At 40.6% G+C, this 23,411-nt stretch overlaps 1 protein-coding gene across 2 annotated transcripts in view; it reads right to left on the bottom strand.

The window, feature by feature from the left end:
• The window catches only part of Pgant9 (polypeptide N-acetylgalactosaminyltransferase 9), a 455,552-nt gene extending 442,702 nt beyond the window's left edge, over nt 1-12,850 (bottom strand). For both annotated transcript variants that reach the window (XM_067145039.2, XM_067145040.2), the window contains exon 1: nt 12,278-12,850. In XM_067145039.2, the coding sequence (XP_067001140.1) occupies nt 12,278-12,726 (449 nt within the window). In that variant the 5' untranslated portion in view covers nt 12,727-12,850. The remainder of the gene's footprint in view (nt 1-12,277) is intronic.
• Between the last annotated feature and the right edge of the window lie 10,561 nt (nt 12,851-23,411).

Here is a 23,411-nt window from a genome sequence, read left to right as displayed (position 1 = left end):
CTGATTCACACTGATTGAAAGCTTCCATAGAGTATAGGAAGTCATTCAGTCTAACGATTGAATATTTTGTTTACGGAGTGGACTACTGAGAAATTTTGGTGTATGACCAGTGACCCGGTACTTCAAATGTTTTGAATGTTATTTTAAGAGAGTAGCGTAACAGATGTCAACGTTGTGGTTGACGTTTTACGAACATCAGCTGAAAGGTCGTTGTATTAGGAGGTAAATATTTCCCCAAGAAATATCATCCCCAAGAGACGCATCTGCTAAATGGAGCGCCGCGCTGTCCAAATATTTTGTTAGGTGAAGAGTGTGTCCACAGCTCTCAGGCGTTCCACTCGAGCTCGAGATAAAGTGCTGGCTAGTATCTCGTGGTCGTCTTGTAGACAGAAGCACGTCTTCAAGGAAGAATAAATACCAATATTTAGGTAAACTGCGATAAAATATACATACAAATCTGAAAGCGCACGGGCGAAAAGGGAGCAAGGATTTTGGAGTGCGACCTTCACCTCTTTGATGAATGCGATCCAGTTCATTAAGAAAATCCAGTTGTATTTATTTATTTATTTATTTATTTATTTATTTATTTATTTATTTATTTATTTACATGGCTAGCCGTTTAATGTAATAAAAACACAATTTTATGACGACTGGGAATAGCAGCCGTAACTTTAACTAAGGTATAGCCCCGGCATTTGGATGGTGTAAATATGGCAAATCAAAAGAAAAATCCTAATAATGGCCGACGGTGGGATTTGTAAACCTGCCATCATCCGAATCCAAAGCTTACAGCCAGAAGAATCGCAGCGGTCGGTGCAGTATAATATTTCTGTCGTTGGGATACAGTAGGATATATTTGAAATCAAGCAACCCAACGGCATACGGCAAATACATAATAATAATAATAATAATAATAATAATAATAATAATAATAATAATAATAATAATAATAATAATAATAATAATAATAATCTATATACACTAACTTAGCAAATGTCATGGGATAGTCACCTAATAGCGTGTGGGGCCTCCTCTGGCCCTGCGAACTGCAGTGAGACGCCATGGAAGTGAGTCGACAAGTCCCTGGTAGTCCTTTGGACGCAGCTGACACCAAATAGTTTGCAGAGCGGCCGCAAATGCTGGTCTGTTCGTGGGTGCAGGATCCATGGTACGGAGACTGCGTTCCAGGACATCCCAGGTATGCTCGATAGGGTTCATATTGGGACTCCTGGGTGGCCGTGGCAGTCGTTGGACCTCCGCTGTATGTTCCTGGAACCATTCCCGGGTGACGTGGGAGCGATGTGGCGGCGCGTTATCATCTTGAAACACCGCAGAACCGTCTGGGCGCTGGAAGGCCCAAAATGATTGGAGATGGTCTCCGAGCAGCACAACATACCGCGTACCATTCAAAGTCTCTTCCAGAACAACTAGGGGGCCCATTCCATACCAGGAAAATGCACCCCAGACCATAACAGACACACCAGCGCCCTGGACCACACCTTCGAGGCAGGCGGGATCCATCGCTTCATGTGGTCTTCGCTATACACGGTGCCTCCCATCGGCATGGTGCAGTTGAAATCGTGATTCGTCCGACCCTATCACGTTACGCTATTGTTCCAGTGTCCATCCCTTGTGACTGGCGACAAATGCGCGTTGTTGTGCCCGATGACGTTGGGTTACAGTGGCACGCGTGTGCGGCGCCGGCTCCCATACCCCATAGAACCCATGTTCCTACGGATTGTCCACTGGGAGACGTGTCTAGCACGGCCTGCCTTGAATTGAGCCGTGATTTGTTGCACGGTTGCCCGTCTGTCACTATTGACAATCCGTCTCAGATGTCGCCGGTCACGGTCATCGAGGGTGGCTGGACGGCCGGTCGTTCGTCTGTTGTGGACGGTGACACCCGCATTCAACCATTCATGATACACCCTGGACACGGTTGATCGTGTGAAGTCTAATTCCCGCACCACTTCCGAAATCGCACTTCCCATCCGTCGGGCACCGACCACCATACCCCGTTCGAACGGTGTCAGCTCACGACGACGTTCCATGTTACACCTGTCACATGCACAGCCACCGCTCACATAGTCTCCTATACAACTGCCGCTGGCACAAGGGGCGTGTGGTGCGCAGATAGCACACCTGCGCATCAGTGCTCCGCTATCCCATGACATTTGCTCAGTCAGTGTATAAACAAGAGTTTTGTCTGTACATTGCCCGGAATTTGAAAGGAATGACATTTCTGTATTGGTCATGTCCACAGTAACAAGGAAAAGCATTGTTTACTTTTCCGCAATGTCTGTCTGTCTGTCTGTCTCTCTGTATGCACACGCATCACAAGAAAACAGCTGAAGAGAATTTAATGACAATCGGTATTTAAAGTTGGGCGATGAACCACTGCAATCTAGGCGATAAATCATTTTATTCACGCTGAGTGGAATAGTAGTTTAGGGGAAGGCCTACAATTTAATTCTCAAATATTTATATTATTATTGGCCCTATCGATAAATACTACATAACTAAAGTTATATAAAATTAAATTTCCGATCAATTATGTCTTATACATTTTTTACCATTCCGGCTATGATAACAGAGATATTCGTGAATTTGTATTTTTGTTGCTAAGTCCATATCAACGCCGAGCCACGAGAAAATGGGTTAACAGAATTTAATGAAAATCGGCATACAAGTCGGGGAATAGGAAACTACAGCCTAAACTGCAAACATTTTCATTCACCCTGGAAGAAATTGTAGTTTGGGAGAAGGCGCCTAAAATTTAATTTTTAAATACCTAGGTTATTGGTCCCGTAGAAAAGTACTACATAACAAAAGTTACAGAGAATACAATTTCCGATCATTTATGTTTATTCAGGTTTAACGTACCAACTATGATAAGAGTGGTATTTCAGAGTCGAAAGAAAACTAAATGTGAAGGCCTACAATATCGAAAGGGGCATAAAAATTGATCAGCAATAGCATTACACTGATCATTGTTTGTTGTCTCTTATCCTGCCACTCAACTCCGTTAGATGGGATTACTGCTGCGTACCGAGTATAACAGCCTGACTGAATATTGGCGGGAAATAGCTGGGGTGTTACAAAACGTTCTTCTTTAGCATGCCATTCCTCTGGTTCATACATTTTCTGACACTGCTGGTACATAACACAATGGTTCATCATAGTATTCCAGCTATTCGATCCCTGCCCTGACGCGCTGTTTGGAATGAGCAGTGTGCACACTTAAGGCAGAGGCTCACTCAGTACTAGTAGTATGACCTGGTCTAGAATTACAATTTAGGCCTATTCCAAATTATAGCACAACAATTCACTAAATAACTCAAAATTCAACCCTGAAAAGAGTATTTTCTTAAAAAGAGCTTCCTCTTCACTATTATTAAATTCTACATTCATTTTATTCCAAATTAGCAGTGAAGAGTGGTTCCTCCTCTGGCTTGGAGGAATAATTTGCCTCCAAGTCAGATAGACAAACTTCTCCACCTCCAGTGTAGTGAATTGAGATTTTCCGACTCATCGGGTACTCCTAGGAAACAGATTAGTAAAAGGGCATAGGTTTTGCCCTGGGACTCTCCACCACTCGACCCCCCCCCCCCGCCGAAGAAAGACGAAGAGGGTTCACGGATCAGGGCTGTCTGCGGCCTGGTCATTCCAGCTCTGGAACTTTGGACTCTTAGATTGGCAGCGTATTACTGTTCTTTAAAAGTAAGAAAATGTGTGGTTTTTCATTTGATCGAGTATTTCATATGAAAGCATTACTTTTAATCGCGCCATTCCTACTGACGTTATTGCATGTTCATTTCAGTTGGGAAAACCACTAAGACAGTCTTCTGAGGATGTAAAAAGGCAGGTGGAGAGTGAGTGTCTGCAATTATAATGAATACTCCTCAACCTGATTGTGACTGATGGTAGGCAAGCGGACTACCATTACAATGAAAATTCCTTAATCAAGTCTTCATTAAGAGAAAAGACGTTTGGTGACTTCCCCGTCGCGTTTCTAGGGTAACGTTAAGAGCTATGCAATTTGATTCATTCATGCTCACAACGTGTACACTACCTAACCGAGAATTCTGTATACAATGCAGAATTCCGTAGAGGAGCACGGGAAAACCAGCTAGTAGTCTAATAATAATGTATGGTTGGGGATTGGACACATGTCCAATTCATATTTACGCTAGACAGTAATGTGTTTAACGCACAGGAAGATCTACAAACCCGGGATAAAATAAAGAGTTCTTTTTCAGTTTGCTTTAGTTACGCCGCACAAACACAGTCAGATATCAGATAAGAAAATATTGTATTCATTATCCGAACCATTCAAATAATTGCAATGCAATCTAATCCAAGCGCACTGTCCAAGTACGGGTCGAATGACATTCAAGGCGTTAGTTTTACCATAGCGTATCGAAGAGGAAGTGCGACATCTCCGTTCGCCCGTAAGAGAGCTCAAGAGGTTGGTGGGACAACCGCTTGGTGACAGCACAGGCGATTGCGATGTCAACAGAGACCCTTGGCCATTAGCCCGCGTTATATTCGCCTTCAGATGTAGTAATTTTTATTGCTCATTATTGTCGCTGTCAGAGATGTTTCGACAGTTTGCATTATTAGTGTATTCACGATTGAGTTGTGTGAGAAGTGTTTTGTTTTAAATACCTCGGTCTTTGTCGCTATTGTGCTATAAGGCAACGTATATCAGTGCGGGAGGAAACTATCACATCATGCCCTCGTGTTTGTACCCGGCTGCAGATCTGGATATGACCGATCGTCTTCAGGTAGGCATTTCTTTAGGCCCCCTAAAGAAAGTGGTGTTTTACTGAAATGGGAGAAGGCTATCCATAGAAAAGACCGAAAATTAACTCATAACTGTTTCGTTTGTGACATTCATTTTTGCGATGACTTTCTAGTGAAAGTAGACTCGTTTACGGTGAATGGTGAAAGAGTAGAGATACCAAGACAGCGCTGGAAATTACAACCAGAAGCATTTCCTCACATATTTCCTAATCTATCCAAGTATATTTCTAAGGCAGTTAAGAAACGCAACTCCCCCAAGAATAGGCAATCCACACGAAGAGATTTCTCTAATAAAAGCTCTGAACAGATCGTAAATATCAGTGATAGTCATCAACCTATATGCTCAGTAGTTGAAGATAGCTCTAAAGTCGCAGATGCTAGGAAAACAATTGCGCTATTAAAGAGGAGATTGAAGAATCAGAAACGTAATTTCATTAGAACGCAAAATCAACTCAATGTCGCTAAAGCTAAGATACATTTGCTTGAAAATGACATTTCTGATATAAAATCAAAGAGAAATTTCACTAAGTCAAAACAATTCGGTTCTCTCAGCAAAAAACACAAAATTATAGTCGATACAATGTTAAAGAAATATCAAGCGAAAAGTAAAAAAAGAATGAGATATAGTGATGAATTTCTTCTTGATGCACTTCTTTTAAAAATAAAGTCTCCCAAGGGTTATCGGCACTGTTTAAATCATGACTTGCTGCCTTTGCCTTCTGAATCCCACTTGAGAAATTTGGTGAAGGGCCTAAAATGTTCGTACGGCATAAATGAGCATGCTACTGCTGCCATAGCAGATTTTTTAAATGGAAAGGAGGAACATGAACGCTTAGGGATGTTGATATTTGACGAGATGAAGTTACGAGAAGAAATTCGCTTTCACTTGGAATCGTTGCAAGTGAATGGTTTTGTTGATTTGGGGAAATTTACTGAAGATAAAAGCAAGGGTCAGTTGGCAAATCATGCTCTAGTTTTTATGTTTGTTCCTTTTCTATATAACTGGATACAACCCATAGCGATATATGCTAGCCGGAACGCCACCCCTGGTGATATAATTGCAAACATTCTCATTAAAGTCATCATACAATTAGAGCAAGTAGGTGTCCGATTCATTGGTTTCACATCGGATGGTAGCCAGTCGAATAAAAAGTTGTGGAAACGCTTAGGAATATCTGGTAACATAAAGAATCTGAAGTGTAATTTCCAATCCAGCTGATTTCAACAGAAAATTATGGGCATTTTCAGACGCGCCACATATATTTAAATGTGTAAGAAATCATTTTCATGACAAAGGACAGGTTAATTATAATGGCAATATTCTTGATTATTCATTCTACAGAAAAGTTTACGAATGTGATCCTGAATTTTCCGGATTGAAAGTTTGCTACAAACTGACCTCTGCCCACTTGGATCCTAATTCGTTTCAGCGAATGAATGTAAGACTGGCATTTCAACTATTCAGTAGATCAGTCGCTAATGGTATAGCATTCTATCGGGGTATTAAAATAAAGGGTTTAGAAGACAGTAAAGAAACGGAAATTTTCACAAGCGATTTAAACTGTCTGATTGACGCATTAAATTCGCCTATTCCCACTCAAGGACTGTATAAAGGATCACAGGCACATGAAACATTAATTAAATGGCAGAATGTTCTCAGAGATACTCAAAATTCATTCGCTTCACAAAGGACACTGGAGTCCTTAAGAGTTACCGTGGAAAGTACCTTAGAAGTGTCTGAATATTTGTGGGAACACATTATAGCTATGTTTTGACAGGAAAATATAATCAAGATCCCCTAGAACGTCATTCCGGTATCCTGCGATCACTAAGTTGTGATGATCATCCGTCCACTATTGACTTTCTACATTTACACACGTTGCAGTCTATTTACGTACCGTCTAAACTTGCCTTATCGTCTGGCGGAAACTGTGAGTACAGAGCTGAATCCCCATTGACGTCTCTTGTCAATCAAATGCGTATTCTTGCAAGAGAAATTGAAAGTAAAAATCTTGCAGTGAAATGCTGTAGATGAAATCAGGGAAAAAATTGTGAACATCGAAAATGACATTCAAATACCAGACTGGGAAAACAGTTTACCTGAGTTAAGTGGGCGGAACTGTAACAAAGAGTACTTAGTGTATCATTTAGCCGGATACATAGTGAGGAATATTTCAAAAGTGATTCAGTGTGATTTATGTCGTCCTTTCCTTTTCGGCAAACCGACTGATAGTGTGCCTGCTTCCCTAACACTAATTAAAGATTACGGCTCAATGCAAAGCGCCACATATCTCACGTATGCGTCGGAAAGTGTTTATAATGTGTTGTTGCGAGTGTAAAATGTTATAGTTTATGGGGTGATACTTTCTTCGAGTGCTTGGATAAATTAGATGTTATTAAAGTGAAGTCATCGCAGTTGGGGTGCTGTGAAGATCATGTGCTGTGTTTGCTACCAAAACTCGTATTTCACTACTTGACATGTCGATTCTTCTTCCGCACAAAGGAGATAAGAAGGGAGCTGGTTACTTCGAAGGCAGCGATATCATCCTGGAAATATTCCAAAGTGTCCAGCAGATGAAATCATTTTCAAACGTAAGTTGCATGCTTGAGTTTCTTAGTAGATTTTGAAGTAGTAGTCCCGATAATGCCTCTGTTATCCTCTCGCTCAGACATCACTGTGGATGGCAGTGCCATCTGTGCGGCGGTCTACGGTAACTCGTGAAGACGTCCATAGAGCGACGCATCAAGTCGGCCGTGAGACGTCGCACTTCCTCTTCGATACGCTATGGTTTTACTGTACCGCGACACGCTTGCTAGAGTAGACTATCCAATCGCACGAGAATGTAAGATCCTTGTCTGCGATGAAGCTTGTTCTTGGTTCTGTTATGGATGTGACAATAGGGTTATCAACTGGTTACTTAAGTATTGTAAATGGACGGCGCATGTGAGGTCTGAGTCACTTTTTGGCTGCCAGGCTGCTTCCCGTCAAACAATGAACGAAATACTATCTCGTACAAAGCCATCAAATGAGTATTATAATGAGAAGCCAAGTATGCTAAAGAACTGAAATCTAAGCAGATAAGAGCACACGATTAATATGTAACTTGAAAATGAATGTTTAAATTAAAAGAACCTTGTAAACGATAGGCAGCAATGAAGATTTAAATAATAATAATAATAATAATAATAATAATAATAATAATAATAATAATAATAATAATAATAATAATAATAATAATAATAATAATAATAATAATAATAATTATAATAATTATAATAATAATACAGAAAAATCATCAACAAAATTAAGGGATTCCAAGATCAAAGTAGCAAAAAACGGACCGGCAACAACTGGTCACGAGAACGTAAAGAAGCCCACTCCGAAAGGATGAAGAAGTACTGGGCCGATCGAAAGAGGAAGAACCGTAAATGAATGATGCTTAACGTGGTCCATAGTAGACCCATTCGAAAACAATAATAATAATAATAATAATAATAATAATAATAATAATAATAACAATAATAATAATAATAATAATAATTTTTAAACTAATATCCTTCGATCCGAGGCCCCGAGAATCGAAGGTCACAACGCTGACCATTCAGCTATGGTTCTGAAAGCAAATTTTCTCATGCACTCAGCAATGATAAGGTTTGGTCAGTAACGTTTACAACCTTCCGTAACACTAATCCTACTAGCCCACGACAATAATTAATTACAGGAACCACTATAGATAAGCATGTTATCAGACAGCTTAAACTTGCTCAGAGGGTGAGGCAGATGGTCATAGTGTTTCTAATGCACTTTAAGACGCAAAAGTAATCTAAATCTGCGAAGTGAGCGCGAACTTTAACTACAACTCGAAGATACCGACAGACGTGAGCTTGCTACATTCAGATTGAAAGATGCTTAACAGCAATACTAACGGAACAAACATAATAACAGTCCTCAAAATACAAAGTATATTGAGTAAGCTAAAGAGCCTCCATGGCTCAGATGGCAGTGCGTCGGCCTCTCACCGCTGGATACAGTGGTTCAAATCCCGGTCACTCCATGTGAGATTTGTGCTGGACAAAGCGGAGGTGGGACAGGTTTTTCTCCGGGTACTCCGGTTTTCCCTGTCATCTTTCATTCCAGCAACACTCTCCATTCTCATTTCATAGCATCTATCACTCATTAGTGTAAATCACTCTGGGAGTGGCGACCCCATCGTAATAACAGCCTATATCTGATTCATTCATTACATCCCTGACCTGGTCAAAGACTGGAAAACAGGTTGTAGGTTTTCATTTTCATTTTTAATTAAGCTAAGTTGTTCAAAAATCTTTTGTTTCCCAAATACAGTCGATCTCTGACCATCTGAAGTGATGCAGACCAATGCTACTTAATTAAGCTGAAAACAAGGATAATACGGATGTGTGTTGATTTCTGGATCGTGCTTTTAGATATACAGACATTTAACCATGTTTCATGGTACAGTGTTGCGTTTGAGCCCCATTCAGTCACTACTCACTGTTATAACAGTTACGAATAAGGAAAAGTCAAACCACACCCCATGGCACAACAGCCCCGAAGGGCCATGGCCTATCAAGCGAACGCTGCTCTTCCCAGTGGCCTGCAGATTATGAGGTGACGTGTGGTCAGCACGACGAATCCTCTGGGCCATTATTCTTGGCTTCCTAGACCGGGACCGCCATCTCACCGTCATAGCTCCTCAATTGTAATCACGTAGGCTGAGTGAACCTCCAAACAGCCCTCAGATCCAGGTAAAAATCCCTGACCTGTCCGGGAATGGAACCCGGGGCCTCTGGGTATGAGGCAGACACGCTACCACGGGGCCAGCAGTTACTAATAAGGACAGATACATAATCTTCAACGGATACTCAAAATGCGTTACGAAAACATACCAGTCACGGTTATCACACATATGTAACCTACTCGAGGTGATTATTTTTTTACTTTTACTATCAGCATCATGAACAAACATGGGTGGCCCTGTATTTACACATTTAAGAGAAAGCTTCAGCTCCAGATTAATTCCTCATTCTTGGTTAATTATACCTTTTCATTTACAATAATAGTGAAACACAAAACCGGAAGGTTGTGGGTTTGGATCCCACTGCTGTCCGGTTGGCCATTTGTGATCTGTACTTAGCATCTATTCGGCATCAAATAAACACGATCATCTAACAAGCTGAAAATTTGTTTCAAGTACAATAAAACTAGTTTTAATTTCTCACTACGATAGCTTGTAACTGTTTATGACAAGTAGGGTGTTAAATTTTCTACCACACAATTACACTGTTTTAAAATTACAATCAATGTAACTAATACATGTAATATAAATAGTACTAACGAACTACGGTTTCTAGGAAGCTTTCCAGTTAAAAATAATGTAGAATTCAGTAAAACGAATAAAACGGTTCATAAGGCAAAAGGAACATAAATGATATTTATTTCTTACGAAGACAAAAAGGTCTTACTCTATAAAACTGTTAGTTAAAATTACTATTGCACTTTACTGAAGCAAGTTAGTTTCCATTTGAGTCAGCGCCATCTCGTGTTGATTTCGTTGCCTCCTTTCCTAGAGCGAAATAAAAAGAAAAGGAAAGAAAAATTCACTCCAAATGCTCCTACGACTTCACTCTATTCTTTTTCTTCTTAATAGCGTGTGAGAAGATGGTTACCCCGGTACACCGCCTGGGAATTGAAATTCGGTCTGAGAGAGAGGAAGGAAGAGAAGACGAAAAACCTTTAAGGTAGAGACTATTTTAAAGTTACAAGCTTAAAAGTCATTCCGTCGTGAAGGAAAGAAGGGCTTCTTCCACGTCCATTTGGGTGGCGCGGAGCTGATGAGTCCCACGACTCTGTAATTAGCTTAGTACAGTACCGGCTTCTAGCCTACTTCACGTCTGGTCGATGCAAAGGTCCATTAGCGAGCTGCGTCTTATTATCTGCCAGCCCTACTTGCTGCTCCTTACGGGAACAAATTGGATTCCTGATCTTACGTAGACAACATCGTCTTTTTTCCCCCTTTCTCTTTGCATAAGCAGTCCATCGAATTCAAACGGTAAAGATCTTGCAGTGCTGAGCTAGCATGATGTCTTGTACTAACGCTGCATTGTACTATACAGTAGTTTTGATCTACATAAAGTCTCTCTGCCCTATATTCGCCTTAAAATAAAATTCCGCTGTTCCATTACCTATAACGAAATCGTTCGTGACGTGAGTAGTCGATAAACTGCAACTGGCGTTTCATTCCAGATTCAAGTAATAGAAGCAGTTCCACTGACTGGTCTTTATTCCTATAGTTATTTTCTATATATACCATTAGCTACAAGGAATGGAAATAGTTAATTATTTCTACAGAGAATAGTAAAATGAAAGAATATTACATAGGACGTCGAATGTGGTTCCGGTTCGAGTGGCTTGACGATTGACTGATATTTCCAATAATTATCTAATAAACATTTCATTTGACAGTTGGTTGAGTAATCCCTGTAAAATTTCGTAACATGGTATGTCCCTGTTCGTGATTTCTATCGTGAAAATTCCCGAAATGAGTGATTATGCAAATTGTGCTTAGATAGATTTCACAAGATTACTATACTCATTAAATATTAACTCACTGAAATTTATGTATTATTCTGAATAAACATTACGGAATTAATAATCTGAAGTGACAAGAATGAATGAATGAATGAATAATAATGATAATAATAATAAAATAAAGGGCGATAAAAAAGTTTCCGTTCGACGGCCGTACAGTCCTGAGTTGGGATGCCGATCAGGCAAAATCGCCATGAGCATTGAGGTGTTCATTCCACCAACGCACCAGGTTGAAGATCCCCGTGAGATAAAACATTGTCATGCTGCGCGAAGAAGTACGTAACCCCCTGCTGCATATCCTCGTCCGGCTCTTCAAGGCCTTTTTGAGGGAACTGAAGGTGTGATAGTCGCATTGGGGGGAGACCAGGACTACAGGGCCTCCTCGTTTCATCCGCCCGGTTGTTGTTGTCCATAATGGATGAGACTGGCCTCCCAGATCGACCGGCCTCTTGTGTCGAAACGCTAGCCGCACGGAACTTGGTGCACCATTCCACAACGGTGGTTTCGACAGATATGCTGCCCCATACGCAGTCTTCATTCTCCGATGGATGCCCATCGGTGTTTGTCCTTCGGCAGCCAAGAACAGAATAACAGCACGTTGGTCCTGTTTGGACGCATTTGGTAATAACTTCGCCATAGTTCACGTGGCCGCATTTAACGCACGCACCTCGGCGCGACACGACTGCCATTCTAATCCCTTTGCCTACATGTGCGCGCTTATATACCCGCATCGTAGTCGTGCTATGTTGTATATCCGCTACAGCAACGCCCTCAAATGGACACGTTTTGATCACGCCTAATCATAGACATTGTAATAATAATAAGAAGCTCACTATTAATAAAAAGTAAATATACACTCACCATGGGTCTCGTGGATCAGGAAGCTTCCGATGAACTGAGATGAGGTCACTCACATATTGGTTGAAGGCATTTTTCTGCCAGCCTTCGTCGACCAGTTTTTTAATTTCGGCGGAGAGGTTTGCTGGCAGGTTGACGGGCTTGCCCATTTCACCAGGTGGCTTATCCAGTTCTCTTGGGGGCATAAGAACACCACCTATACCACCTTCAGGTCCCGCGGCACCCTGCGCAGCTGGATGGTCGCGATTCGCGTGTCCATGACTTTTGGACGATGCACTAATAAGCGCAGCTGGCGCAATTTCTGGTCCTTGTTGCACTATAGCGTTACTCTCCACCGACGCACCACCCCCACGTTGTTCCGTGTAAAGAAGAAATGCTACCGTGAACCATACGGTGAAGATGAGCAGAACGATCTTGAGGAGTAAGGATCGCCTTCTCAGAAGCAGCCCCATCGTGCCTCTAACCCGAGCAATGTCTCACTTTAACTAAATTATTGTCCTTGACCACTTTCGGGGCACTGCTCTAACGGACGGCCGGAGGTCAGCTGCCCATGCTGCAGTCTGGGTGTTGATGTACCTGTAAATAAAGAAAAACACCATTCAGTCAAAGTAATGGGTATAATAAAGGGAAAAAATGGCCTCTTATGCTGAAAACAATTTAAGACTTGGATATTTAGGGCCGTGTGATAAAACTATAACCCATAGAAATACGAGAGTGCTTTTAATGCTGAAGCGAGGACGGCATCAGTATTTTAAAGAATTTCACGCAGAGGACTGGCGTGAGAGAAAACGGCAAATTATTCCTCCAAAAGCCACAACAATATTGTAACCTCATTTGGGAGGATACTACTGAGATGCTGTTAGAACTTAGAGAACTTAGTAGGTTTTATTTACCTTGTGACCACGTAGTGGCGTATGCTGGGACCAAGACATGGGCTACCACTAGATTTAGGTGACCCCTCTTCGATAATTGGTTTATTGAACGTCAGTTTTTACTGCAGCCAATAGCCAACGGAGTAGCCTGCTGTGTTATGAAGATTGTTTCACAAGCTATTGCCCTGACCTCTGCTACTATCAATACTCAACAGTGGAGATGTAGCCCTTATCGGGCCCAATTCACTTCCCAGAATCAACCTCCTCGTACGGTTAATTTCCCTGGTTTGGGGACTGAGTGTTTATGACGTCTTCGCCATTCATTTTATCCTCATTAGGGCACCACCAATCCTATACAGATGCCATGCACAATTATTATTATTATTGTTATTATTATTATTATTATTATTCAATTAAAATGTTGAATTTTACAGCATTACCTGCGATCTTACCCAACGTTCGCTGGTTTATTAGCTTCCTGGTGTCCGACCCATGATCGCAGGTTCTATTCCAACCAACCAAAGAGAATACAAAATCTGAAAGACTACATTTCATTTTAGAAGATCGACCTGTAAAAAGAAAACTGCAGTGTCTTTCTGCAAGGATGTAGAAGCAAAAGGGAGTGAAATACCAGCACTCTTTTATCTGTATAATTAAGTCAGAAGCACGAGGTGAGGAAGTATATACGATGAGGAACGCATGTGTCAATTCGGAAACTTCAGGACAACTTCGAGTCTTTGAGCAATCTCCCTTTCGTTAGCAGTGGCGATTTGACGGAGCGAAGCCTAGCACACCTGTCCCCGCCGGCCCCCGCACCGATCGGGCATTCAGCACCAAGCCACGCAATGTAAGGCGAGGGGAGAGGGACGCAGCGTCTGGGCTTGCCTTGCACTCAGAAATACGAGCGATGTTTCATTTCATTGCGTTCAAATTTTGTAAACTGAACAATGTGTCAGATGATTACATTATAATGTGCTTTAGATTTCCATCGTACTCATTTGAGGTTTGGGCTTCACCGATAGCCTTGGTAGCCCTCAGTATACTCCACTGGTGGTCAGAGAATAAATGTATGTATCACCAATGGAAATATGCTACGATTGGGCTCTGGGAGCTACTCTGCTTCTACATGTGAAAAATTCGAACAGAGTGCAGGAGAGAAAATTTTTAACTCAGGCCTACGAAGTGGCTACGTTTCATTGATAAAACATTCGATCTCTAACCACAGCCTACAGCGAGTCCGTATCTAGCTAAATACATGAAAGTATCAAATGTAATACTAACAAACAAACGCCTATAATAATATTAAAGTCTTGGAAGGAAGCCTTGCGAATAAATTTCATTACCCATTACCCAGATCACAATGCAGACCGAAGGTTCGATCCCTCTCAAGAAGTCGAAAAAATTAAGAAACTATATTTCCACTTCTGGAGCGACATATGAAGCTAAGATTTACTCAGCCTAAACCAAAAATGAGTACCAGGTTAAGTCTCGGAGGCAAAGGTTGCCGGGCATTCAATCCCACTTAGCTGGATAAAAAATAAAAAATGGATATATTTTTTTACTAAGCAGACGGCATGATGATATCAGAATGGATGGATTCTGACTACGAACTGCGGCTTACCATAACTTGCTTCTTATTGAATGTTGATAAAACCATTAGAAAGGGCAGGCAATACAATATGACTAAAACAGGCATAACAAGACGAGTTATCTGACCTGTTTACTTTAAACTGGTACTCCTTCTAACAAATCTAACGTAGAAAAATCTACATATCATTATATACATACCAACAGTTACAGAAAAAAAGAGATTTGTTGCAATGTTCACGTCTTGATAAAGTTGTTTTGGATCACCTTACATCTAACGGTACGTTTAATTTCTATAATCTGGGTACCAAAGTGATTTCAGTCTTCAGATTTAAAACAGGAGCAGAAAGAGATAGCAGCACAGAATGTAACCTATTCACCATAATCGGTTTATGCGAGAAATATTAATTAGATTTCCGGATGAAAGAGGTGTTCCTGTCTTTCCGTCGTAAATAAACCCACAGGATACTATATATTCACGATCCAGTGAAAGGAAGAAAAGAGAGTTGCGGATTAGAGGTATGATTATGGACTTAAATTTCCCTCAGAGCAAATGAAGCCCTAAAGCTCGTACAGCGAGTCTGTGTACAGTAGAACCCCTGCTTAATTCACGAGACTCTGCTCTCAAAGATAGTATGGTATACGGCTTCGTCATCCTTAACGTTGCTTTAGCACGCGAAAACTCGCTAGTTGTCGCTGTCGTAACTGGAACTTTGTAACTATTCTCTGGGGCAGAGCTCAGCAAACCGCAAGTTAATTGATCCTTCTCGGTCTGGGGTGGATTGACTACACCCAACGGTACGAAGGAAAGGAGTACTCATTCACAGAAGCTCACATAAGAGCAACTGAATTCGCATACCGGTATTGACAATTACTTCTCTGTAAAAGAGAAGGATGAACAATGAAATTAACTTTAAAACTTACCAGAATACAAAAGAACATGTAAGGAATACTCCACCATGTCACCCGAGTGCTGTTAGTAGGGATAGTAAGGTAGGGGGCCCACATTTCGTCCCCTTAACAGATTTGGACTTGTAGAAGTTCAGGAACATTATGGATAAAATGTTTTCTTGGTATTTTTTAAAAGTCTTTCAGCGTTGCTTGCGGGATGTTAAACGCCTTACTTGCACGTTTGTAACCCATTAGTTTGCTCCTCATTGCCTTAATAGCCTGTTTTGTTCATAGCCTCCTTATCACACTGCTTGCGTTTTCCCATATGAATATAGTAATAAACTTCATAAATAATAAATCAAATGAAGGGGGACGAAATTAAGAACATCCCCTGATTTATTATGATGACTCACGCCAACCACCTCACTGTAGCGATTACACGCCAGGAACTACACCACATGACTGAAATGCAGTCCAGTATTTCATACTGACTCTAGGAATAACAGGCTATTGTGGTGCACAGAACGGACTCTCACAACAAGACAACGGGACGAGGATACGCGTGTGTGCGCGGCTAAATATTGGATACCAACCGTGCAAACTGAAAATTCCTAGGGGAACGAAATTTGGCCCTCTACCTTACTGCGTTATTTTCTTTTCTTTTTTTACAACTCAATTGGATCCTTTTTAACTTACGTAGCTATTTAATAGGTCGATAAATCATGTTATTAACTCTGGCAGACGTTCCAAATACAGGAATGAGAAATATTTTGGCTTCCTCTATATTGATACCGAGAACCAGTAATAAACATGGGTGCACTTATATTGATCGAAATGTTAGTTTTGACTTCTTAAAACCCATCAAAGTTTATAGGGCGAAACAACGATGCAAAGTAATACATAAAATTCCATGCCACTCAACTAATGTATACATGGTGACAAACTCGGAAAGGTTTGTAGAGAAAAAAAATACTAGCAATCAAACTTGTAGTTTCCCGTAAAGTGATCATAGCCACGGGACCACTACTTTTCGTCGAATCCGAACCACAAAGACATGACTTTTCATTTGGAAAGTCCGAAATGCACTGTCACGATTAGAATCGCGGCTGGCTTGGTGAGAAGTCAGTAATATTGTCACTCGGCTATGAAGCCTTTAGGAGGGAAAAAAATGAGCCTCTGGTAGGTTCTTCATTAAAAGTAACTGTTTATTTGTTATATGATTACACGCACAGTGAAACCTGTTTAAAAGGCCTCCTTTACTTAACGGTTACCTCAATAAATGGCTGTTTTTCACAGGGACCTGTGTTAATATTCTCTCCTTTAAGCGGTCACCTTACACCGCTATCGGCGGTCAGATATATTTCACACCTGGCCATCCAAATGGTACTGTAGATCCCTTTTCTGGAGTTTGCCTACAATAAAAACCACACCCTTCCTCATTCTTGTGCGTAGCCAACCAGTAAACGAAGTTGTAAACTACTCGCGGCTATGAATGAAGCGGCGTAATTGAACACGCCGACAATATGCGAACCCAAAAAAAATGTTTTGTTGGAATAGTCTTTGAAAAGGGCGTAGACCTACGTTTGTCACGCTGATTGGGCAGTTCAGTTGTAGTAACGAGTGGCTCAGACGGTTAAGGCGCTGGCCTTCTAACCCCAACTTGGCAGGTTCGATCCTGGCTCAGTCCGGTGGTATTTGAAGGTGCCAAAATACGACAGCCTCGTATCGGTAGATCTACTGGCACGTAAAAGAACTCCTGCGTGACTAAATTCCGGCACTTCGGCGTCTCCGAAGACCGTAAAAGTAGTTAGTGGGACGTAAAGCAAATAACATTATTATTAGAAGATTTCAGTGACATAACTTCATTTAAAGTACGGTATTTATAGTATTAATTCTTCTTCTTCTTGTTGTTGTTGTTTCGCTTCAACCTCTATGGACGTTTCCGGGGGTTCATGACGTGTGCAAGTTGTGCGACATTCACAAGGATTCAGTTGAGCCATGTATTGCATTCATTATTAGCATTACCTATGTTGTTTTCAGAATTGTTGTTGTTGGCGTTATTGTTTCATGAAGGGAATTGGAACAATGAGTTAAAATCTCATGAAATTACCGGGAAAGTGTCCGACTCGTTGGCTGAATGGTCAGCGTACTGGCCTTCGGTTCAGAGGGTCTCGGGTTCGATTCCCGGCCGGGTCGGGGATTTTAACCTTCATTGGTTAATTCCAATGGCCCGGGGACTGGGTGTTTGTGCTGTCCCCAACATCCCTGCAACTCACACACCATACATAACACTATCCTCCACCACAATAACACACAGTTACCTACATATGGCAGATGCCGCCCACCCTCATCGGAGGCTCTGCCTTACAAGGGCTGCACCCGGCTAGAAATAGCCACACGAAATTATAAATTAAATTATATACCGGGAAAGTATGTGGATTCAATGAAAGAAGTCCGCAAAAATATCCCGTGGCAAGTCACGTAAACAACTTATTACTTTATTTTTTATGTCCTTTTGTCTTCTTCTGCTATGATAGGGCCTAATCGTTATTGCAGGTGTGTGCTTTGCATTACGTAAGGTTGTATGTGGAGTGAATCGTCAAATGGAAGACAATTGGTGATTATCGGAACTATGAGAGGTTGAAATGAAGTTAGAACGAATTGTGATTAGGAAATTACTTTTTCGTATGCTTTCAAGTTAACTTAATCACATACGTATTTATTATTAACGAAAATGCGCACAATGTGCGAAACACAAAAACTATATCACATTACTCTAGTCCTAGTTTTGTTAATGCTACTTGTCTTTTACTGCAAATATTTGCGTGATATATTTTACAGTGTTCATTGCACACACACACACACACACACACACACACACACACACACACACACACACACACACACACACACACACACACACACACACACACACACACACACACACACATACACAGAGAGAGAGAGAGAGAGAGAGAGTTATCATTAGGGTGATTTATGTGTCGAAGCTCGTAATTTGCTTGTTTCCAATCATCCATCATTATGGCGTCTGTTGAATAAAAGTCGTTCCAAATATAGCTGCGTTTTTCTATGAGAATTTGGAATGTGTTCTCGTAGGCCTTAGTGTTGGGCAGGTGTGTCTGCATTCTGATGTCTTCTATGAAGGAAGTTTATTTTAGTCACTTTTGATGGCGCTGTCTTCCCGATACACAGGATTCGTTTCATATAACGAGCTTTAACTTTCTCTATCAGGTCGTTAATTTTAAGTTTATCCCAGACTACATGGATTCCATAAGTTGCTATTGGCGCTACAGCTGTTTTAAATAGTATCATTGCTGTTTTGGTGAATGTTTTTGTAATACCAATACAAATGGTCCGTTATTGGACTTTTTGTTCTGTTTTATGGGTTTTTTCGTTTTTATGTGTGTTGAATTGTGTAAACTTTTTATTGCTGATGTTGCTCTTTCTTTTATATGATTTTTGAAAGATGCCAATGTTGTTTGAAGAGTAACTCCGAGATATTTGTATTTTGGTACTACTTCTAGAGGATTAATTTAGAAGGGTACCATGAACGTATTTGACACTCAATTACAAACAAGCATTATCGTATTAATAAAACATAGTTGTGATGATGATGGTGATGATAATGAACAATTCACAGCAACTAGCAAGCCGCAGAGGCATGGTAAGTAACTTTCTTTAGAAAAGAGAACACATAAGCTGTAAGTGTCGTAGCTCTGTTTGATGACAAGATGCTAGAATGGTTAGAGTAGTACAGTGGTTACTATATTAGACATTTCAACATGAATGACAATTTCCTGAAGATATGTTCGAAACATAAGGCTGAAAACAATATCAAAAGCGTGTTTGACTCTGTGAAGGAAAAAACTATTATACAGTTTTCAAAGTATATCGTTCACTGCAGCTAAACAATGTACACTGGCCAACTTCGATAAGGTAAGAGAATGTGAGTCTACATTTTTCATTTTTAACATTTGTAATATTGGGAAACGGATGTAGTTAGACATACTGGATTTCCAACCACATAGCATCGACAGGTTTTATTATACATTTGAAAACGGAGTTTGGAGTAATATCACGTTGAACACTATGAGCCAGGGACGAAATGATACGGAAAAGGAGGGAGAAATAAAACGAGCTGAAGTATTTGTTACTGGAGTAATGAGGATATTAGGTCGGAAAATACCAAACAGCAGTGTGTCTGGAACTGTGATCAGAGCGGGTTTTCTTTCGAAGGAACGTTATCGCAGAAGGGCACCACGTTCAGTTAAAGTCTTAGGGCATGTTTCTACTAATCTGAACAATTCACATCGAAACGCATCTTATTATTTCGGAATTGTCCAGCTCCATGGCTAAATGGTTAGCGTACTGGCCTTGGGTCACAGGGGTCTCGGGTTCGATTCTCGGCAGGGTCGGAAATGTTAACCGTAATTGGTTAATTCCCCTGGTACGAGGACTGGGTGTATGTGTCGTATTCATCATCATTTCATCCTCATCAGGACGAGCAGGTCACCTCCGGCAGAGTCAAATCATAAGACCTGCAGCAGGCCTCACGCTATTATTATTATTATTATTATTATTATTATTATTATTATTATTATTATTATTATTATTATTATTATTATTATTATTATTATTATTATTATTATTATTATTATTATTATTTCGGAATTTCGATGAGTTCAATATGCAAAATTCTCAAAGTGCAGAAATGTCATCCTTTAAACTTGAAATACAGCTAAAATTGACGGAAGATGTTTTTGATCGAAGAATCTAATATTGCAAGATAATGTCTCAGGAACTAGGAGAATCATCTGAATTACTAATAAATCTTTGATTTTCTAATAAGTGCATATTTTCCTTAACGGTTCTGTAAATCGACATTATTTTAGGTATTGGAGTGATAATAAACCATCTATTTTCATGGAAGACCCCATACAGTGCTAGAGCAACATATATATCTGGGCAGGTATTCTAGGTGATACAATCATTGGTCCGTAAATGTTTGTGGAAAATCTCAGTGGTGAAATAAACCTAGACACGGTAGAATAATTATTAATCCTCTCATCAATGAAGACATTGGCAATGAGGAAGATGAGTATTATGCTTCACATGAAAACTTTTTTTTTACGTCGCACCGACACAGATAGGTCTTATGGCGACGATGGGATAGGAAAGGGCTAGGACTGGGAAGGAAGTGACCTTGGTCTTAATTAAGGTACAGCCCCAGCATTTGCCTGGTGTGAAAATGGTAAACCACGGAAAACCATCTTCAGGGCTGTCGGCAGTGGGGTTCGAACCCACTATCTCCCGGATGTAAGCTCACAGTTGCGCGCCCCTAACCACACGGTCAACTCGCGCGGTATATATATGAAAACTTGCTTACATTCCAGCATGATGGAGCACCACCACATTATACACAGAATAGTTGGATTGGTGGAAGGGGGAATTCTGAGTTCTGAGTGGCCTACAAGATTCCCTGTCCTTTTCCCTTAGATTTACTTCTACGGGGGCTCTAAATTCAGTCGTTTTCAAAACACAGCCTTTGAAGAAATACGAAGAAAATTATAATCGCAGCTTGCAGGAATATTCCTACGTGCGTGTTTCAGAATGATAAACTATTATTATATGGAACGAAATGGATAATATTTCAAGCACTTGATTATACATAACGGACATTTGATTAATGCTGAACAGCTTCAGTTTAAAAATAAATTTCCATTTTTATGTATTAAAATTATGAGCAAAGTAATCAAAAGAAAACTTCTATGTTTAAGCTGCGTTTACGTTTTGTTGAATGCAAAGAAATGAAATCTACTCTAGGCCTAAGTTAGTCTTCTCATTTATGTAAAGATTCGTTAAGGTAAGCGCAAAGAGAGGGGAGTCAAAATAATGATCTGAGCAAATTACACTAAGGGTTAAGACGAAGGTCTAACATGAGCTGCAGAGTGGGCTAGACGCCCGGAAACCCTGTCGGCTCCCTAGTCTCCGGCCGGAAACCTACGGACTTTATTGCTGAGTGTTTCCTTCCTTTCATATAAGTCAGACTCTAGGTCTGTCTTTATGCACATACATTACACTTCCCTTTGTGCCCTTCTTTTCTCTTATCCTCTACAACTCCCTTTCTCCTGTCACATTTCAGAGCTTACAATTCTCTTTAATATCTATTTTAATTTTCGTACAATTACCAGTAGCAATCAAGATTGATTTTGTGGTGTTATATTGCATACTTCAAGCACACAAATGAAAATATATTTCTTATATCCTAGTGGTACAATCGATTAAATTTACCTCCCGCTACGACAAACCACATTCTTCCAGCACCTCCATCAAAATAAAGTAAACCGGATCAATATCTGGATATTTTTCAGTAAGTATCATGTCGTAATTATGATTGGAGGAACAAATGCATTCACCTTCTTCCATTGGCATACTTTCCTGTTTTCATCAGGTTACCAGTTAATTATGTAGGCCTATCTGTTTTCTATGTGTTTAAACCCGTCTTGAAATATGTTACTACAATAAATACAGTGGTGAAATAAATATAACAGAAATGTACAAGACCGGGCGAGTTGGCCGAGCGGTTAGAGTCGCGCAGCTGTCAGCTTGCATCCGGGAAATAGTAGGTTCGAATCCCACTGTTGGCAGGACTGAAGATGGTTTAGCGTGGTTTCTCATTTTCACACCAGGCAAATGCTGGGGCTGTACCTTAATTAAGGCCACGGCCGCTTCCTTCCCACTGCTAGGCCTTCCCTATCCCATCGCCGCCATAAGACCTATCTGTGTCGGTGCGACGTAAAGCAAATAGAAAAAAAAAAGAAATGAACAAGTACGTTAACTATGTCTAGGCTCACAATGACATGCCGCAGAAGGCCAATCTTAACTTGTACCAAAACAGGTCATACGCGTCCACGCGTCTCTTCATCGTCAGGTACATAACAACTAGTGCCTATATAAGTTTATGAAGTCCAGGGGCATTTTATAACTGAGAACTGGTAACAATCGTGACCTCAAGCTTCTGATCTCGTGTCTGGAGGGATGAGGGAATAAAGAATACGGATAATCAGCACGATGCATTTCAACAGAAAGTAAAAGGTGAAAGAATTGTAATCTTCCTCATACCAGCTCGGTTCGGTTTAGTAAATTGCACATATTGTGTGCGCTACCAAACGATTCATTAGCGCCGGGAATATGCCGAGCTCCTGACTTAAGCAGATTATAAGCTTTGCCGCGTTTTAATCCCTCCCTACCGCTTTCTGAATGCTTGCGGTAATCGATTCCTCAGGAACAGAAGCCACCATTATGTCTGAATATTGATTAGCTTGAGAAGTGTGTGTGCTGTTGAAAGAGAGTTAACAGTAAGTTAGAAGCTGGTGTTGACTTGTGACGTAGTATCCTGAACTAGGGCTCTCTAAAGACTAGGTATGCTCGCTCGCCATTATGGTTCATTCCTGCACTACGTTGTAAGGCAGTTGACCGCTCTAGCCTTTTATATCACTCTTTTCTTACTGTTCTCCACGCTAGAAAATAATGCTAAACTAACATACTGTAAAAATACTCATTCTCAGTATCACTCGAACCGTTGCTCAATGTAAATATTAGTAGCCTATATTTCGTACATTATTGTGTAATTCTTACTCGAGACTGATTGTAAAAGCAAGGTCGTTGATAATTTGCCTTTTAATAAACAAACAAACTAGGCATGTGCCTTCACTGGAGAAATAATAGAAAAATAGCTTACTAATAAATCCGTTTGTTATTATTAA

Source organism: Anabrus simplex, chromosome 4 (genome assembly GCF_040414725.1).
Source record: "Anabrus simplex isolate iqAnaSimp1 chromosome 4, ASM4041472v1, whole genome shotgun sequence".
Classification (NCBI taxonomy): domain Eukaryota; kingdom Metazoa; phylum Arthropoda; class Insecta; order Orthoptera; family Tettigoniidae; genus Anabrus; species Anabrus simplex.
Note: the sequence above shows the minus strand (reverse complement) of the source record. Positions and strands in the feature narration are given on the sequence as shown.